The sequence below is a fragment of the Capra hircus genome, chromosome 2 (genome assembly GCF_001704415.2).
Source record: "Capra hircus breed San Clemente chromosome 2, ASM170441v1, whole genome shotgun sequence".
In the NCBI taxonomy this organism is placed as follows: domain Eukaryota; kingdom Metazoa; phylum Chordata; class Mammalia; order Artiodactyla; family Bovidae; genus Capra; species Capra hircus.
In genome coordinates this window covers 50,275,972-50,297,095 of record NC_030809.1, presented here as the reverse complement: position 1 = coordinate 50,297,095, position 21,124 = coordinate 50,275,972, and the positions used below count along the sequence as shown (strand labels likewise).

The 21,124-nt window shown below is 39.4% G+C and overlaps 1 protein-coding gene across 4 annotated transcripts in view; it reads right to left on the bottom strand.

Annotated features, from left to right (window-relative positions):
• ANKRD44 (ankyrin repeat domain 44) overlaps positions 1-21,124 on the bottom strand; it is a 314,072-nt gene that overhangs the window by 101,746 nt on the left and 191,202 nt on the right. For all 4 annotated transcript variants that reach the window (XM_018061342.1, XM_018061357.1, XM_018061350.1 and 1 more), the window contains exons 5-9: positions 15,941-16,141; positions 15,522-15,609; positions 12,911-13,053; positions 11,726-11,938; positions 1,451-1,529 (exon numbers count right to left, since the gene is read on the bottom strand). In XM_018061342.1, coding sequence (XP_017916831.1) covers positions 1,451-1,529; positions 11,726-11,938; positions 12,911-13,053; positions 15,522-15,609; positions 15,941-16,141 — 724 coding nt within the window. The remainder of the gene's footprint in view (positions 1-1,450; positions 1,530-11,725; positions 11,939-12,910; positions 13,054-15,521; positions 15,610-15,940; positions 16,142-21,124) is intronic.

The following is a 21,124-nucleotide window of genomic DNA, read 5'->3' as shown; positions in this document are numbered from 1 at the left end:
ATGGACTGACTGTAGCCTGCCAGGCTCCTATGTCCATGGGATTTCCCAGGCAAGAATACTTAAGTGTCCCGCCATTTCCTTCTACAAGAGTGGGATGAGGAAAGTGTGCAAAGGAGAGATGCCAGGGTCCCTCCCCACCTCCCTTGATTTCAAGAGAAACAAAACAACGAAAGTGGTTTTTCAGTAAAGTGAATGTCAAAGGCATACCACATATTTCAAACTAGAACTAATAGGTGCTGTGCAGTTAATTTTCAATTACCTGCATTTGCTCACTGGAAATTTGCTGGGACTGCTTTTCTTCTATAGTGTCACTGAAGTGCTTATAAATTTCCTGTGCTTCACTGCAGATATTTTGCTCCCTCAGCATAATTTCTCAGCATGGTGTCAAGTGACTTCAGTGCCTAAGACATACCTTGTGCATGCTAAGTCACTTCAGTCATGTCTGACTCTTCAAGACCCTGTGGACTGTAGCCCGCCAGGTCCCTTTGTCCATGGGGATTCTCCAGGCAAGAATACTGGAGTTGGTAGTCATGTCCTCCTCCAGGGGATCTTCCTGATAATACCACTAATGCTTCAAGTGTATGTCATCCAATATTCTTACAGATGGCAGGAAGATAAGTCTAAAAAACTGACTAATGTCTGAGTTTTGAGATCTAGAAATGTGGATCAACTAAAGATAGTTTAGGAACTGCTGAATTTATGTGAAATGTCAGCAAAAATCTGAACTAAACCTGTTTTTTTTTTTTTTTTTCCAAGTGTCTTCCAGATTAGCTAAGATAACAGAAGTTGTGCTAGCAAGGTCAGTGCACTCCCAGATTCTGGCCATTACCCTCTAATAGTAACATAAACCATGATGCGAAGTGACACTCCCTAGTATTTTGGCTGCAGAGACAACCCAATGGTTCAAGCACATCTTTACTGTAAGTCTGGAATATTACTAGATTCTGTGACTTTCCGAGGTCTCTATCAAGCCTGTGATTTTATCATCCTTTATATCATGTATGTACCTGGTTTTCTGCTGAGTCATCTCATTTTTCTTACCTTTGCCCAAGTAGCTTAATGAGTTTCAACTTATGAAACTACGGTGGGTTTGAAAATTTAAAAATAATTCAGCTTTGCTGCTAGAAAATGCCTGATACTCATTTTTACTAGTTTCTGAATAAAACATGCAGGATCTTAAGCCTATATATCATTTCCAGTTTCAAAACTCACATGTTCTTTGACTAGGAATTGACTATGAAGCTTGTGGTTCTATGTCCTTATTTCTAAGCCGGGTGGTGATAACCTGTCTGATAAGGAGCTTTTAGCCAAGTTCACAAAGGATAGTATAAATCCAAGCGTAATAAACACTAACAGAGCATTGTATTTCACATTCAAATAACTGACAGCCAAACTCAAGTCACACCAAGAAACTGTTCCAGTGACGACACTGTGGCAGAATCTCTCTTACCATTCTGAATGAGGGTTTGCGACCGTGTGAACCTTCCATGGACAGCTGTCATGTGCAGCGGACTTTTACCATCTTTACTCTAAAAATTGAGAGAAAGAGAGAGAAAAAAACAAAGGGCAAGTAACATCAACCTGAAACATTCCACAATTTCCAACAGAGTGTATATGATATTGCAGGTTTCTGTCTAACATCACATTTTTTAAGAAAAATTAAGTATAATTCATTGACAGTGTTGTGTTAGTTTTAGGTATTCAGCAAAGTGATTCAGTATACGTATATATGATCTTTTTCAGATTCATTTCCATTATATGTTGTTATAAGATATTGAATATAGTTCTCTATGCTATATAGTAGACTCTTATTGTTTACATTATATAACATCACATTTTAAAGAAGCTAAGAGAAATGGAAATTATTCTAGAGAAGAATTGCAGAATTTTTAGTTACACTGACAATTTTTAAACTACCCTGGTTTAAACTGAGAAAATCATCCAAAATGTTTTTCATCTCCTATGATCTACTAATAAAAGTTTCCTCCAAGGAGGTTTTTTTTTTCCAACTTTAAAAAATATTTAAGTATAGTTAATATACAATGTTGTGTTAGTTTCCAGTGTACAACAAAATAATTCAGTTATAAATATGTATACATATATATGTTTCATATCTTTTCCATTATAGTTTATTAGAGCGGTTTTTCAACTTTTGTCTGCAGTAAATTTAAAAAGTTAAAAGATGTATTAACTTGTTTGGTCCTCTTAGGCCTAAAGATGACTAAACTGCTATAAATCATTGCCATTTTCAAAACTGACCTGAAATCCACTACCATTATCTATATTATAATTCCATGGAGGGGGACAAAAAACACTTTTTATTATCGCAAAAAAGAAACATTTACTCCGCTTAACTCATTAGAAACCATAGGATTAAGATATGCAATAGTTTAGCAAATTGCCATTTTAATGATCAGCTGGAAATGTGCTGAATTTATACACCACCTCTTTATCACTCAAGTTATGATGGCATTCTCTGACATAGGTTAAGGCAAAACATGGAAAATGTACAGAATCTACCCACTAGTCAGCATTGCACCAAATACCAAAGTTCTACACTTTTAATTAAGTAGTAGTCGTTTATAGCGCAGAAGGCAATGGCACCCCACTCCAGTACTCTTGCCTGGAAAATCCCATGGATGGAGGAGCCTGGTAGGCTGCAGTCCATGGGGTTGCTAGGAGTCAGACAGGACTGAGCAACTTCACTTTCACTTTTCACTTTCACACACTGGAGAAGGAAATTGTAGCCCACTCCAGTGTTCTTGCCTGGAGAATCCCAGGGACAGGGGAGCCTGGTCGGCTGCCGTCTCTGGGGTCACACAGAGTCGGACATGACTGAAGCGACTTAGCAGCAGCAGCAGCAGTCATTTATAGAATTTTCTAAAAACACTAATATCCATGAAAATATTACCATTACTTTAGACACAAAGTATCCCCAACTGAGAGAATATATTATGTATTCTTTGATTCAGATATTATTTTTAAAACCAAAATGAAATTTATGTAACTGTTATTTTTCTAAGTCTCAAAAGAAATGTTTTCCTAATCCTGGGGTTAAAATACAAGATTTTAAAAGCACAAGTTCATTTTTGTGATGAAACTCATATACTTGTGTTTTAAAATGATTATTTAAAGAATGCTACAATGGAAAGCAAATAATCACTTAAATATTTCTCATAGTGAACTGCAGACTACATGCATCTGAATCATTCAGGGTTCTTGGTAGGAATGTGAATCCTGTGTCCTAGCTCAGATCTACAGAACCAGAATTGATTTCATTTCTAAATTTCACAGCACACTAAAGTTTAGGAGCAGCTGCTTTTGACTATGGACTGGAATATCTTATAAAACCACAAGGTTGAACAGAATAATTTTTATTTTATATCCCATAAATCTATTCCTTAGACTTAAGAGGAGCTATGTATAATCTGTGCCAAGGGAAGTTAGTCAAAGTTGCTGTTGCTGTTGTGTAGCAGCTAAGTCATGTCTGACTCTTTTGGAACATTGTGCTCAGTTGTGTCTGACTCTTGGCGACACCACGGATTGCAGCCCAGCCTGGCTCCTCTGTCCATGGGATTTTTCAGGCAAGAATATGGGGTGGGGGGTGGGGTAGGATGGGTGTTGCCATTTCCTTCTCCAGAGGATCTTCCCAACCCAGGGATTGAACCCACGTCTCCTATATTTCAAGCAGATTATCAACTGAGACCCTAGGGAACCCCAACTCTTTCGGTAACTGCATGTTGAGTGAAATAAATAATCATTATAGTGAAAGATTCTCAGGTTGATGGGGAAAAATAGAAATAATAGGATCTTTTCTCTAGCTTAATCTTGTATGATTATAGCCTGAATTGAAAAGATTTGGAAAGTAAAGGAAGATGGAAGCAAACTTGAAAACCTACTGAAATAATATTTTTTGGGGAAAGGAGCACTAACCAAAAAAAAGAATATGATGCCATCAGCGACCACAAAATGTACAATGGAGGAGAGCTCCTAAAAGCTATCTGATTACAGAGTCTGCATCTTGGCTGGGAGAAATGCAGACAATTCAAAAGACTCAAAAGTCTGGGAACCACTTGCTGCTGCTAAGTCGCTTCAGTCGTGTCCGACTCTGTGTGTCCCCATAGACAGCAGCCCACCAGGCTCCCCCGTCCCTGCGATTCTCCAGGCAAGAACACTTAGGAATGAGGATTTAAGACATATTTCCCTCCAACAAAAGAGTGATGACAGTCCAAGACTCTTAAGGAGAGAGAAAACAAACTGCAGAGTTGACGTTCATTTGTCCCTAGGTGGTGCTATTTCTTTAAATTTTGCTCCAGTATTTTCTCTTAAATTTAAGATGAAAATATAACTAATTAGCATTTAGTTAAATATACATAAAGCCATAAATACTTCATTGTTTAGATAATACCTTTATCAATGTTTAAACAAGAGTTTTGCACGCCTAGAAAAGAGTTTAAAGGCTAGGAGTAACCACCAACCTGGAGGTAACTAAATTGTAGTCAGAGAGCCAAAGCAGGAGTGACCAGTTTCTAGGGAGTACAGTTGATAAAGCTTTCCTCACTACAGAGATAGTAAACTCCATACCCTTTTTCCCTTGGAGTGCTTGTGCCTTTGGTAAAGGAGCAAACAGAGATGCCCATTTTAGGTAAAATAAAAAGGATGGTAATATGGTCAACGGTGATGTTTGCTTCAGATCTATTCTTGAAGATCTTTGCCTGGGCTCATCTACTACTAAGGCCAGTTCTTAGTTGATTCTTTTTTTTTCTCATAGAGAAAGAGATGGGTGGCAAGAGGTTGGGTATTAAGAATGTCATAGCAGTCATTGTGGGGCAGCTTTGTTTATATGCTATAGGTAGAAGAGGAACTCATTTCAAAAAGTCATTGAAAACCAACGAAGGTCAAAAAGCAAGTACTTTTTATTTAGCTTTTACAAGTTAGAATTAACAATATTCAAGTTGAGACTAGAGATCCTACTGAGTTTCACTATCTGCCTGAGAAATTTTTCATGCAGGGATGGGGGTGGTGGGTTTTTCTTTGCTGTTGCTGCTCCTAGAACTTCAGATGGATATAAAACATTCCTTGAATTCTCAAAGGAGAAAGTGAAAGTGAAGTCGACCAGTCGTGTCTGACTCTTTGCGACCCCGTGGACTGTAGCCCACCAGGCTCCTCCGTCCATGGGATTCTCCAGGCAAGAATACTGGAGTGGGTTGCCATTTCCTTCTCCAGGGAATCTTCCTGACCCAGGGATGGAACCCAGGTCTCCCGCACTGCAGACAGACACTTTAACCTCTGAGCCACAAGAAGGAACGTTCAATTCTCTCACTTATTCTAAGCTTTGCTTTTAGAAAAATATTTCTTCATTTCTAGTCTCCTTACCAATTCTAGGTGCATTTCCCTACCAGATTTAGGGCATGGAAAATTTTGTTACTAGGAACACTTAAGAGACTATCCTACTGACTTATGGTTCTGCCATAGGTCATGAAGCAAAACCAGTAAGGACTAAGAATATTTTATGACAAATATAAGTACTCTTTCAGGGCAGTATTCACCATCATCCAAGAAAGATTAATCCTTGAACTAAATGGAGCATTTCAATTTTCTTGACCAATATCCTCAGAAATCCATTCATTTTTTTCTTCCACTTCTAATGCCTTCTTTCTTTGTGTGCTCAGTTGTGTCTGACTCTGAGACTCCATGAATTGCAGCCTGCCAGGCTCCCCTGTCCATAGGATTCTCCAGGCAATGATACTGGAGTCGGTTGCCATTTCATCCTCCAGGGGATGCTCCCAACCCAGGGATCAAACCTATGTCTCCTGTGGCCCCTATACTGGCAGGAGGATTCTTTCCTACTAGCCACCTGGGAAGCCCTGCCTTCTTTCTTCATCCTACCTCAAACCTTCTCTAAGCTTAAATACACAGCTACTCCCCAGGAACCTGAAGGCGCTGTGTTCTCCATGCACAGTACCCCTGTTGTCACGCAGCTCAGTGGAGGACAATAAAGCCTTTACAGCTGCAGTTCCCAACCTTTTTGGCACCAGGGACTGATTTCATGGAAGACAATTTTTCTAGGGACCGGGGTGGGAGTGGGAAAGATTTTGGGTCAATTCAAGCACATTACATTTATTGTGCACTTTATTTCTATTATTATTACATCAGCTCCACCTCAGATCATCAGGGATTAGATCCAGAGGTTGGGGACTCCTGTTCAAGAGGATAACGCTAAGGTCAGCTGGAGGAGGGGGCATCAGATATGGTCAGAAACCCAAAAGGGCTTCCTAACTCAATGGAAGAGCAATCTAATACCTTGGTTTGCAACAAGCTATATATGGTCAAATTTTTAATGGTTCAAAAGTAGGAGATGGTACTTGGTTACCTCAGACCTTAACCTCCCTGCTTTGCTCACTTCCTCTCCCAAGTTCCAAGGGACATGTCGCTCTTAATACTTACTCTTGCTTATTCCAATTTCATCTTCAACCTCTGCAATGCAATTGTAGAATACAATTTGGTCCTAGTACACAGAAAAAGAGAGCTGGTCTGCTTTAGTAAACTGTGATGGGCTTTAAGTTAAGTGATCTAAGGGCCCATGGGCAGAAAAGAATTGAGACCATAGGCAGGTGGAATGTTAGTGACCAGGAGGTATGTGACCAGGCAATGGTGATTTCTGCACCTATTTGTCTAAGTCATATCCAGTGAAGCCATATGTAACTATTTTCTTTAAAGCTTAGTTTGAAAGCTTGCCGAAAAAGAGCCTTGAGATGCTACAGAAATAACAATGTGGTCTCTACTAGAGAAGAGAAATTATTTCATACTTTCTCATGCTCATCCTATTTGCAAAAAACAAGTAAACTGTCAATGGCTTATTGTATAAAGTATTGCATCTCTATTATTTTATAATAATTAAGCTTTCTGACATCACTATATTCAAAATCAAAGACAGGGCCATGGTCAATTTAAGCAAAATGAGGGGCTTTAAAATGCATGCCGGACACACAGTCTTTCTCTCATCTCCATCATCTTGAAATTTCTCATCAGGATGACACTCTCAGTGTTTTGGGAGGACAGAGGAAAACAAAGTGAACATGTGAATAGGAATTGGCTACACTACAATATGCTATTTCCTTAGAACTTTGACAAATCTAAACAAATACAAATTGTCTTGCAATTTACAAACACTTTCAAAATCCAAGGGCAATGTGGTGCAGAGAGATAACAGCCTCCACTCAGACTGAATGGCTTCATGGAAACATTAGATGATCCATGCATCCAGAGAGAATCTGGGATAACTAATAAAGAGTCAATAGAATCCGTGTGTAGATAGAGAAGACGAAGGGAGGCTGAGGGAGAAGGCTAGATTTGATTCAAAATCCCATTTACACAGATTGTCTTAATGTCTTAATAGTCACTCAGCCGTGTCTGACTCTTTGTGACCCCGTGGACTGTAGCCTACCAGGCTCCTCTGTCCATGGGATTTTCCAGGCAATAGTACTGGAGTGGATTTCCATTTCCTTCTCCAGGGGATCTTCCCAACCCAGGGATTGAACCCAGGTCTCCCGTATTGCAGACAGCCACTTTACCATCTGAGCCACCAAATTAGATAATACATAAACACAAGTCTCAGACTTTTTTTGTGTTTGTTAATGGTGCCTCTTAAACTTTATTGATAATTAGCAGTCTACAGGAAAAATTTAACTATTAAAGTAGCTATGCTTTCCATGTCCATTTTGTATGGGAGAAGAAAAGGCTGCCATAAACCAAGGCACTATACTTAGCTGAAGTCCCTTATCCAATGTGAACTGGCCACTAATCAGTTATCTGGGAGAAGTAGGTATGTGTGGCAGAAAGTGGGCTTCCAGCTTCAGTATCAGGCACACTGAAAACATCAGTTGGCATGTTTTACAGAGGCAATGGAGAGCATCAGATAACCCTGTGAATCAATTAGGTGAGGCTGGTGAAGAGAGATACTTTAACTTCAATAATATTCCTTTCTTTGGAGGATCCACGGTATGTCCCTCAGGCACCAGAAAGGCAAGAAAAGTGTCACAAGTCTTCGGGACACTGGTGGTTGAGCCCCCTGTTTGCCTCCTGTCCCCTCACCACCGTCCTCTAGGACTTTAACCCCACATGTTGGCTCTTTTCCCCACCCAGGTCTCTTTGTTGCCCCTAAAGACCTTCATCTTACCTCCACATAGGACCTTGGATGGAGCCCCTTTACAAGATCTAGAGCTCTGAAATTCTTTTCGTCTAGTTTACTTTTTCATTTCCGCCTGCATTCTACCTTCACCAAGACACTACTTCTGTTTCCTTCTCCTGTCTTCTCTCTTTTCATCTCTTTCTCTAGTTCTTCCTCCTCCTGCTGATCCTGAGAGTAAAGAGTTACTAGAGACCTGCATCCCCTTCTCTACTCGTGCTGTGACGTCCTCTCTCCCTCGGTGATCTCAGCATTTTCTCCTGGTCTCCACTATCAATCACCTCTGCGTGAATGAGGCAACCTATGCATGTTCTTCTGTTCTCCACTGCTCCCCACTATCGGTTGTCTTGTACTGGCTGTATCAAAGGCTCAAAATCAGCTTCTCAAGAACTAAACTCACTAGTTTTACCTCCTACGCCTACTCTTTCTCCTGACATCCTTCTTAATAACAATAATCATTTATGAAAGGGAGGGAATATACGTATACCTGTGGCTGATTCATGTTGATATATGGCAGAAACCAATACAATATTGTAAACCAATTATCCTCCAATTAAAAATAAATCTAAAAACCGTTTATGGAGTACTTCCTATATGGCCAGCATTGTTCCAAGTAATTTATGTGCGATAACTTTAATCCTCACAGTGGTTCCATTTAGAAGATACTATTGTTTCCCTAATTTTACAGATAAACTGAGATACACGGAGAAGTTGTTTATGACTATGTATTTACTAAAAGTCAAGACCAGGGTGAGATGCTAGGCAGTCTAGAACTGGACACTGAATCATTATGCTGTACTACCTACCTCTCCTTAGCCAGATTTCAATCCTCTTGCATCTCCTGCCCAACCAAATCCCACTGATTTCCTTTCTGCAAAGCCTCTCCCTTTATTGACTGTCCCCATTCCCTGTCCTTATTACCTCTTATCCTTTTATCTAGACTTGTTCTATCGGCTTCCAGTTATCCTCTACTTGTCACCTCCCCAGGTCCACTATATCTGAATTTTTTTAATGAAAATAGCTTTTTATTCTTTTGGATATGAAAATAACACATGCTCATTGCATTATAATATGATTAAAACAATTATATTGAAAAAGAACTGAAAAACCCAAATCATAATTTTGGAGTGATAACTGTTGTTAGGATATTGATATATATTTCAGATATTACTCTCTTCCTATGCACATACATAGATGCACACTTTATGAAATTCAAAAACTGGATCATACTTACTTAATGATCTTACATTTTAATATTTCATTGATTACACTGTCAATTTTAAAGGCAAATATTAATGTACTAGTATTATAAAAGTTATGACCAACCTAGATAGCATATTAAAAAGCAGAGACATTACTTTGCCAACAAAAGTCCCTCTAGTTAAGGCTATGGTTTTTCCAGTGGTCATGTATGGATCTGAGAGTTGGACTATAAAGAAAGTTGAGTGCCGAAGAATTGATGCTTTTGAACTGTGGTGTTGGAGAAGACTCTTGAGAGTGCCTTGGACTGCAAGGAGATCCAACCAGTCCATTCTGAAGGAGATCAGTCCTGGGTGTTCACTGGAAGGAGTGATGTTAAAGCTGAAACTCCAATACTTTGGCCACCTCATGCGAAGAGTTGACTCATTGGAAAAGACTCTGATGCTGGGCGGGATTGGAGGCAGGAGGAGAAGGGGACGAGAGAGGATGAGATGGCCGGATGGCATCACTGACTTGATGGACATGAGTTTGGGTGAACTCCGGGAGTTGGTGATGGACAGGGAGGCCTGGCGTGCTGCGATTCATGGGGTTGCAAAGAGTCGGACATGACTGAGAGACTGAACTGAACTGATTATAAAAGTATTAGTTTGCATTTCTCTAGTGACTAGTGATACTGAACATTTTTTCATAAATTTAATGGATACTGTATCCTCTCTTTCGTGATTTGCCTTTGTCCATATTTTCTAGCAGATTGTCAGATGTTTTCTTATTGATTTTTATGAGTTCTTATATATTAAATATGTTAAATCTTTCTTATCATGTATATTGCAGGAAAATTTCTGAGTTGTTCCCCTTTTAATTTTATGTAAGGGTTTTTGCTTCTCTTTTGTTGTTAAATAAAAGTTTAAAATCTATATGTAGCCATATGTGCATATATACATACATATACATTTTTTTCTTTTATGTTTTCTGCCTCTAGTGTTCTGTGGCCAGATTACTGTTCCTAAGCCTCAGTTCTGATCATGTGACCTCCACAATGATTAGTAGTGTTCATAGCCTATAGAAGCCCAAACGCTTTTGCCAGTAGACAAGTGCTCATTCTTGGTCAGGTCACATTTTGGCTTGTTCCTGACTCCTTTCTTTCATATGATTTGCAGTCTGCTCAATCACAATAAACTACTATTCTGAAAATTTGTCTCATATTTCCCCACTATTATAAATTAAATGAAAAAACATAAAAGCATTTTAATAGTGAATAGAGAAAGTTATTAAAATGATCCAATATTCTTGAAATTAAATCTTAGAAATTACAATTTTTCAAAAGCAGAGACAGAATACACTGGGTCTTTGATTTAGGATTCTTGTGTGTTTGGGAGAAGGAGAACTGAGGATGAGAACAAGGTCACTTGGGATAAGTAAGGATATTCTGCTACAGTCTGAATGCATCCAAGTGATGTAACCTGGATCGTGAAGGCTGCCTACAGATGTTCCTCTTGGTTATCTGTTAGAGTGAGTGAACTAACAGTTATCTAAAGTTTACCTACTGACACCTCTCAAATCCTTTGCTAATGCCATTCTTTCCATATGGAATGTCCTCTCTCAAACTCTCTCTCTCTTCATCTCAACTGATATCAATCTTCAGCTCAACAGCAATCTCCATCTGTGATGTCCAAGCAAAAAGCAAGTCAACACTTCCTTCTTATGGTTTGCAGCATTTTATCAATCCCTCACATCACTCACGGCATTCTGTCTTGCCTCATGATTATCTGAGTACATTATCTCCTTGCCATACTGTAAATTCCTTAAGGGCACCTTGGAGTATACACCCAGTATCAAATAGATGACACTAGATAGTCATCAGTCGGGTTGCTGAGTAAAGGGATTACCATTAAAATCAGATTAGTATCATAATGACAGCTACTATCTGGGGTATACTCCAGGAAGGCATTTGTGAAACTTTTTGGAGGGTCACATGAGTTGGGAACATAACTGATATCATTAGGTTGGGCTTCCTTTTCATTCTCAGCAGCTCTGCTCTATCAGCTCAGCATTCGCTTCAGTATTAGAATCTGGGCCAAGCCAACATGCCTGAGACCCAGTGTTTACTCTGGTAAATTCACTAAGCTCCCAAGGTCATACAGCTAGAGTCTCAGTGCCGTGCACTGGTACCACCACTGCTACGTAAGTTTCCACCGTGTGCCAGGACAGGATAAGGCTGTGAGAGTCAAGAGGCTCGGAGTTATAATTTACTCATTGTAATTGACAGTGGGTGCTTTTGCTCAGAGGCTCAATGCAAAGGTATTTAACACTGAAGGAAGAAGGCTGAGAGAGTCCTACCTGGATGTTAACATCCGCCCCGTTGTTTACTAATAGTTCAAGACACAGAGCACCGTGTGTGGAGGCAGCAGCAAAATGCAGCGGGGTGAACCCGCTGTTGTTGGGCTGGTTCACGTTAGCACCGTAGTCGGTCAGCTCGTTGACTACAGCATCCTGCCCGTTGTAGCAGGCCAGGTGGAGGGCTGTGTTTCCATACACGTTGATTTCATCGATCTGCAAACAAGCCCAATACAGGTGATGAAAATCACTGGAGCCAGTATACTCCCATTTCCCACCAAAAGCCTAATAGCTGTGCTGGAGAAAGGAAATATCCCTCTGTCAGCCTGATTATTCAGAGCTTACTCTTGCCCCAGGGTCGTCATCCCAGGAAGGCTTTAGCCTGAAGATAAAGATCAGCAAAACAGGAGAATGACCAGGCTTCAACTTGGGGGAAGATATTGCTCAGCTAGGGAAAGGATAAAACGAAATGCAAACCTGTCTCAAAACGCCAGAGGAGAACTGAACCTGGGCAGCAAGAAAAGAGCTCGAAACTTAACGGAGAACAGAAGAGGGAAGGTTGGTGGGTACTCAGAGAGCTGCCGTGGGGCCTGAACTCGGGTTTGGCTCTGCTGTCTGACCCCTCTCAAGGCCAAATTCTGGTGTTTGGGCCGAGTATTTAGCCCCTACCTCCCTCCTGCTTTCCCCAGGCAGCCGTGACTCCTGTGTCTCACCATCACCGTCTCAGCACTACAACCTAGTCTTCCTTTCCTCCAGGACAACCTCACCACAGCTCCTGCCCTGCTCCCCGAGGAGAATGGGGTCGAGTCAACTTCTCCAACTCAGCATGTTTGTCCCTGCCATTTATTCATTCATTTCTGCTTGGAAGCCTCAATTTAGAAGGTTCTAAATGTGGGATGAGGAACCCTAGCCAGTCTTTTAAAAATGACTGGTCAATATTTATCATATATCACATATGCTTAAATATTTCTCTATCTATGTTGATATAGAAAGTTAGTCCGTTTCTCGTTTTCTACTACTTAGCATATGCCCTGATTGCCCTTCATCGGTTGCCCATGTAAACTCAAAAAAACAGGATGCTAAGAAATGAGGGTTTTTTCCCCCTCTTGAATTAAAAAGCAAACAGGATTTCAGAACAACAGAAAACCCACAAAGGTACCGTGGGACAATGGCTGAATCATAGCTCACCTCCACCCCCAGATTCAGAAGATGCTTGACAACATTGATCTGTCCGTTGGAGGCTGCGGCGTGCAGGGGCGTATAGCCCTTCTTGTCCTTACACGTCACTTCTGCACCATGGTTAACAAGCAACGCCACGACGTCCAGGTGGCCTTTACAAACGAAGCAGCAGAAAACGCAGTTAACCTTCCTAGGACAATTTGACGATTCATTCCACCTGAGTTACCACCATCCTCTTTCATTGCCAGCAGCATTTTCCTAAGCTATGTGTAAAAGCTGGTTCATAGCAAATAGCCAGCAAATATTCAGTGTGTACCTACTATCTGTCAGGTATGTAAATCCTGCGGGAAGAAAGAAGATGATTCATATGTGAGCCTTCTCTTTAAGAAGATTCAAGCTTGTTTACAGATAATGACAAAGTCCTAAAAATATGTTAGAACCAGAGACTAAAAAAAACTGTTAAAATGAAAACAATATTTTTGAAACCAACTGCCATTCTTCACTGAAAAGTCTAACAATGACAATTTGATCTGGAAAAACTAAAGAAAAAAAAAATCAATTAATCTGAACTCCATATGTTAAATCACATGAAACTGCTACTGTTTGACCCTTTTTTGAACCCACAAAAATGGCACCTTTATACGGTTCAACTTCAAAGTGTTCTCATGAATTACTGACTGAACGGAAAACTAGTTTCACCTCCTGTTGGCATATTTTCAAGAACAGTTTTCTTTGTTGTCTATTTTGCTACATATACAATGATTGATGTATTTGACCTTTATTTCCTGACTAAAGATTGTTCAGTGCTTTAAGATCATTGCTCTAAACATTGTTGATAACTGAAGGGTAGAAGATGAGTACTGGCTTCAGGGTCTAGAGAGACACAGAGAAAAAGACAGAGACGGGGGAGAGAGAGAGACGAAGAGACGTCTTGGCTAGTGGTGATGCCATCTTAAGCTCTTTGTCCTGCTTTTGACCTTTAGTTCACAAGGACAGTCATCTCTATATGTTTCCCTACTTGCATCCTGATGACACACAAAAATATAACTTAACTTCTTTTAGCAATTTTAGACATGTTTTAAATATATATCGGAGAAGGAAATGGCAACCCACTCCAGTACTCCTGCCTAGAGAATCCCATGGATAGAGGAGCCTGGCTGGCTACAGTCCACAGGGTCACAAAGAGTCGGACACAACTGAGTGACGAACACCTTTAGCTATACACCAGCAAAGAACAAATGTGAAAGACCACATTCCTTGAGTCTAACGTCACACCAGCTTAATAGATGCTCTGCCTAAACATCATCTGGGAAATGATCACTGGCTCCAGTCCGGCAGGGACCATGCAGGCATCTAACTTGTTTCAATTAATTCGAAAGTCCATTTCACCTTTTAAAAAATGGTAATGCTTACAAAATCTTAAGGTTCTGTTTTTTAAGCCCCAAAATTCACTCAGACTCACCTATACCCACATAATTTATTTCAGCTCTGCCCCAATCCATTCTTTTTCCCCCACAATTACCATTATTCTTTTTTCTTGTTTAAAAGGATTAAGAAAAAGCAAAAAGGTATTAAAAGGAAACCCAAATCATCCATTTCCTTGAGATATTCAGTTTAATATTTCAATGTTTAATACATCCCAGACTGCTTTTTCAAGAGGATTGTATTTTAGAGATCTTTTTATACAAAAATGAGGTTGTATTATTTAAACTGTATTATTATATGATCTGTTTTCACTTAACATAGTCACAGAATCTTTCTATGTTAAAAAAAAAAAATACTGACAACATCATTGCTGTAGTTACTCCACAGTGTCCCACTGTGTAGATCATCCATAATTCACCACACAATCTCCTGTGTTGTGACGGGCAGTCAGAGTGTTTATAACTTGGAGCTGGTAGAATTCTGTCTGCTTTTCTAATTGCAGGATGTTCTCCAATCAGAAACACAAAGGAAGGATCTTAGTTCTACATTTCCCACAAGTCCACACTGAAAATAAACTCTATGAGGGCTCTCATTTGTCAGTGGTACTAGTGCCAACAAAAGTGGTGAGAAAAGCACAGAAACATAACATCTTCCTTTGTCTTCTGCACCTGAGCCAGCAGAAACAAGGAGCAAGCCCCAGCTCTGTTGGCAGTGGAGTAACAGAATCACTCACAGCGACTCCAGTCACCTCTACATGGCAGCCAGGATGTTGTCCTTTCTTCCTTCCTTTTTGTTTCTTTCAGAAGTATTTATAAATAAAAAGACAAATGAAATTTACATCCTTGCTTTGCTAGCCAGTCCTCCTTTTTAAACACTTTATTTTGCTGCCATAAAAAGTTAACATAAGCACAATTTGTGCAGCTTTCCAACCCAGATTGAAATACATTCAATGAAGTCCATGCCATGATTCATCTCTCCTGTTCTTTGTGGGATAAATAAATCCCTGACCAAGCTACTGCCCAACTCGAGTGCTCTATGCGTGCCAGTAAAAGGGACTGAATCTTAATTCAATTGGATCCCAAGTTTGACAAGAAGTTAGGCTCGCCCAAGAGAAAATCTACACGGTCAGTGAGAGACTTGGAGCTTCATCAGTTCAGATTATCTGCATTTTGCTCTCCATTCATGGAATCCTTACCCATATAAGCTGCCCAGTGCAGAGCACGTCGATCCTTCTTGTCAAATGCATTGATGTTTGCCCCTTTAGCCAACAGTAAATTGACCATCTGAAAGATAACCAACAATGAAATCAAAAGTATACTCTGTAATGGTGAGCAGTCCTTACCCTCAGCAGGTGATCTGATCCAAATTAACATCCAATCTAAAGGCAGGTCAGAAATCTGAAGTTTAAAGTAGGAAGATACCTCAGCCAATCTGTGGTATGTGTGTCACAGGAAAAGACTGAGGTGTTGGCTACTTTTTCAATTTATTGTGGCTCTAAATTTTAAAATAGGCAACTGCCTAAGGTTTCTAAGGCCTCAGTGGTGAAATTTAGGTTCTATGTGGGGATAAGAGAGTCTGTGGGAAGATTCTTATTCCAGTGATGAGGACACTCACCTCCACATGGCCATTCAGAGCAGCATGGTGCAAGGCTGTGCGTCCCCCTCGGTCAGAGACATTGACGCTGCTCAGCAGGGGGATGATGACTTCTGCACACTTAACAGCCTTATTGGCTGCTGCCACGTGGAGCGGGGTCTGCCAGTTCTTGTCCCTTGCATTGACATCAGCTGAGTGCTTAATCAATACTTGTACTGCTTCCTATAATAAAAGCAGAGTTTATAGAGGTCACTGACAAATGTTCAGTCAATCGTTACTGGGTATAAGATGCTTTATTAGACCCTCACAGGCTAGCTCAATGTAGACAACCAAGGTCATATGGGATGAAGAGAGAGAGAGTGGCACAGATAAAGAGACAGTCACTCTACCTCTTTTCTTTTAGGCCAAGAGTGCCGGCACAACTCCAAACCCAATACACCTTCCAAAGGTTTCCTTTCAAAGTATAAGCTTTCCTTAGGCCAAAGAGACCATGACTAAAAGTAATGACTATTATTCCTTGAGCCTATTTTAGTGTGAAATGTCTACATGCATTTTTTATAAGCATTCACATATATTTTTATTATATATTTATTTATTTGGGCCATGTGATGCAGAATGTGGTATCTGACCAGGGATCAAACTCATGCCCCCTGTTATTAGGACTGCAGTCTTAACCAGTAGATCACCAGGAAAGTCCCTGTACATGTATTATTAATACTCACTTACTATGTGAAAAACACTACTACAACTATGGAAGACTGAAGGAAACATTAATCAGGCTCTATGCTAAAAAATCCACTGGAGAAGAAAATGGCAACCCACTCTAATATTCTTGCCGGAAAAATCACATGGACAGAGGAGCCTGGCAGGCTACAGTCCATGGGGTCACAAAGAGTTGGGCATGACCAAGCACATACACATACAAACACATACACACCCTAAAAACTAGGTGAGTAAACAATAAAAGAAAAGCTAGATCACAATATAAGCATGAAGAATTAAATAAGAGAAAAATAGTATTTTGATCAATTTTCATCTCATAAATTGTGTAGTTTATGTAGATGTACAATTGTGATATGGGAAGAAAATATTGGGACCTCTATTTAAATTTTATTTCTTTAAAAAGGAAAGCATTTTAACTGGTATTTAACTTCCAGGTAGATGTCTTGTTGTTGTTCAGTCCCTCAGATGTGTCTGATTTCTTTGCAAACCCATGGACTGCAGCACACCAGACTTCCCTGTCCTTCACTATCTCCCAGAGTTTGCTCAAACTCGTGTCCATTGAGTTGATGATGCCATTGAACCATCTCATCCTCTGTCACCCCTTCTCTTCCTGCCCTCAGTCTCTCCTAGCATCAGAGTCTTTTCCAATAAGTCAGCTCTTCACATCAGAAGGCCAAAGTATTGGAGCTTCAGATTCAACATTAGTCCTTCCAATGACTATTCAGGGTTGATTTCCTTTAGGACCGACTGGTTTGATCTCCTTGTTATCCAAGGGATTCTCAAGAGCCTTCTCCAGCACCACAATTTGAAAACATCAGTTCTTCAGTGCTCAGCCTTCTTGGAGTACACTGAAATACACAGTGATAGGACTTCCTTGGTGGTCCAGTGGCAAGGACTCTGCACTCCCAATGCAGGGGGCTTGGGTTCTATCTCTGGTCAGGGAACTAGATCTCACATGCTGCAACTAAAGATTCCACATATTGTAGCTAAAGATCCCACATGCCACAATTAAGACCTGGTGCAACCAAATAATTATAAATAAAAATTTTAAATTTTATTATTATTTTCATTTTTTAAATATAAATTATTTATTTTAATTGGAGGTTAATTACTTTACAATATAGTATTGGTTTTGCCATACATCAACATGAATCCACCACGGGTGTACACATGTTCCCCATCCTGAACCCCCCTCCCACCTCCCTCCCCGTACCATTCCTCTGGGTCATCCCAGTGCACCAGCCCCAAGCATCCTGTATCCTGCATTGAACCTGGACTGGCGATTCATTTCATATATGATATTATACACGCTCAATGTCATTCTCCCAAATCATCCCACCCTCTCCCTCTCCCACAGAGTCCAAAACACTGTTCTATACATCTGTGTCTCTTTTGCTGTCTCGCATACAGGGTTATCGTTACCATCTTTCTAAATTCCATATATATGCATTAGTATACTGTATTGGTGTTTTTCTTTCTGGCTTACTTCACTCTGCATAATCGGCTCCAGTTTCATCCACCTCATTAGAACTGATTTAAACGTATTCTTTTCAATGGCTGAGTAATACTCCATTGTGCATATGTACCACAGCTTTCTTATCCATTCATTTGCTGATGGACATCTAGGTTGCTTCCATGTCCTGGCTATTATAAACAGTGCTGCAGTGAACACTGGGGTACATGTGTCTCTTTCAATTCTGGTTTCCTCAGTATGTATGCCTAGTAGTGGGATTGCTGGGTCATAAGGCAGTTCTATTTACAGTTTTTTAAGGAATCTCCACACTGTTCTCCATAGTGGTTGTACTAGTTTGCATTCCCACCAACAGTGTAAGAGGCTTCCCTTTTCTCCACACCCTCTTCAGCATTTATTGCTTGTAGACTTTTGGATAGCAGCCATTCTGACTGGCATGAAATGGTACCTCATTGTGGTTTTGATTTGCATTTCTCTGATAATGAGTGATGTTGAGCATCTTTTCATGTGTTTGTTAGCCATCTTTATGTCTTCTTTGGAGAAATGTCTATTTAGTTCTTTGGCCCATATTTTGATGGGGTCATTTATTTTTCTGGAATTGAGCTGCAGCAGTTGCTTGTATATTTCCCCTAAAGTCAGGAACAAGACAAGGGTGCCCACTTTCACCACTACTATTCAACATACTTTTGGAAGTTTTGGCCACAGCAATCAGAGAAGAAAAAGAAATAAAAGGAATCCAAATTGGAAAAGAAGTAAAACTCTCACTGTTTGCAGATGACCTGATCCTCTACATAGAAAACCCTAAGACTCCACCAGAAAATTACTAGAGCTAATCAATGAATACAGTAAAGTTGCAGGATATAAAATCAACACACAGAAATCCCTTGCATTCCTATACACTAATAATGAGAAAATAGAGAAATTAAGGAAACAATTCCATTCACCATTGCAACAAAAAGAATAAAATACTTAGGAATATATCTACCTAAAGAAACTAAAGACCTATAGACAGAAAGCTATAAAACACTGGTGAAAGAAATCAAAGAGGACACTAATAGATGGAGAAATATACTGTGTTCATGGATCAGAAGAATCAATATAGTGAAAATGAGTATACTACCCAAAGCAATCTACAGATTCAATGCAATCCCTATCAAGCTACCAATGGTATTTTTCACAGAGCTAGAACAAATAATTTCACAATTTGCATGGAAATACAAAAAACCTCGAATAGCCAAAGCAATCTTGAGAAAGAAGAATGGAACTGGAGGAATCAACCTGCCTGACTTCAGGCTATACTACAAAGCCACAGTCATCCAGACAGTATGGTACTGGCACAAAGACAGACATATAGATCAATGGAACAAAATAGAAAGCCCAGAGATAAATCCACACATCTATGGACACCTTATCTTTGACAAAGAATATACAATGGAGAAAAGACAATCTCTTTAACAAGTGGTTCTGGGAAAACTGGTCAACCACTTGTAAAAGAATGAAACTAGAACACTTTCTAACACCATACACAAATATAAACTCAAAATGGATTAAAGATCTAAACATAAGACCAGAAACTATAAAACGCCTAGAGAAGAACATAGGCAAAACACTCTCCGACATAAATCACAGCAGGATCCTCTATGACTCACCTCCCAGAATATTGGAAATAAAAGAAAAAATAAACAAATGAGACCTAATTAAAATTAAAAACTTCTGCACAACAAAGGAAACTATAAGCAAGGTGAAAAAACAGCCTTCAGAATGGGAGAAAATAATAGCAAATGAAGCCACTGACAAAGAACTAATCTCATAAATAAAATTTTTTAAAAAACACAAGTCCATATACAGATTGTAAGCTGTTCCTTAAACTAAAACATCTGAAGATGTTTAAGATTTATGCAAGGAATCCACAGATGAAAGATGATAATACCAATGCAATCATAAATCATGTGAAAGTCACAGAGCTGACACCTCTACTCCAAGTAAAAGTTTTCTATTACCCACACTACAAGGTAAAAGTAATGATAAATTTAATCAGATCTGATAAGAGCTTGGCCCAAACAGAGAAATCATCAGAAGTCTATTATCTATATGGTTATTTAAGACTATGACAAATGAAAAGCCTCTCCCTAAGTACATTGCCTTGAAATATTAGCTAAGATAGTAGTTCTTACATATAATTTATAAATAAATGAGATGCATACTCTGAGGACACATGCTGAAAGTTTTGCAGATGTATGGCCAAAAGTGCTGGAGATAACCATTTCAAAGCAATACTATATTCTTTTCACACATTCACAGCAAAATAACAATACATACTGTCACTTTAATACCTTTACCATGTATATTAGTTTACTATACTTGTATAGATTCCTGCTTTGCATTAAATATTATGTAAATTCAGGATAGACATTTTCAGGATAGGCCAATTCACAAAAAACTTGTTTTTTAAAGGTAACACAATGTGATTGCTTCTAGAGTAACTCTGACTACGTGAATGAGATATTACCTAGAAGAGGCCCTACTTTTAAATTAATATTTAAGAATGATTTGCATTGTATACCCAGCAATAGTTTAAGCAAAGAAAATATACATGTCAGTTATAGTTTTTACATAAGTGCTTTTATAGTTTGTAGGGGAGGAAAAACTGTATTAAGTAAATAATACTGCTAAAAATATTTTAATCACAGATATGTTTTGGTTTAGTATTGTAAATACAGTTTTACTAAAACACAGCCTCATTCTTTGCTTACATATTATCTATCTGCTTTAAACTGTAAAGCAGAATTGAGTATTCGTGATAAAAACTACATGCAGCAATCAAAGCCTAAAAATATTTACTGTCTCTACTTCTGGGCTTCCCTGGTGGCTCAGCAGTAAAGAATCTGCCTGCAATGCAGGAGATGTAAATTGGATCCCTGTTTTGGGACGATCCCCTGTAGAAGGAAATGGCATTATTTCCAAGAAGGAATTATTCTTGCCTGGGAAAAGGGATAGAGAAGCTTTTGTGG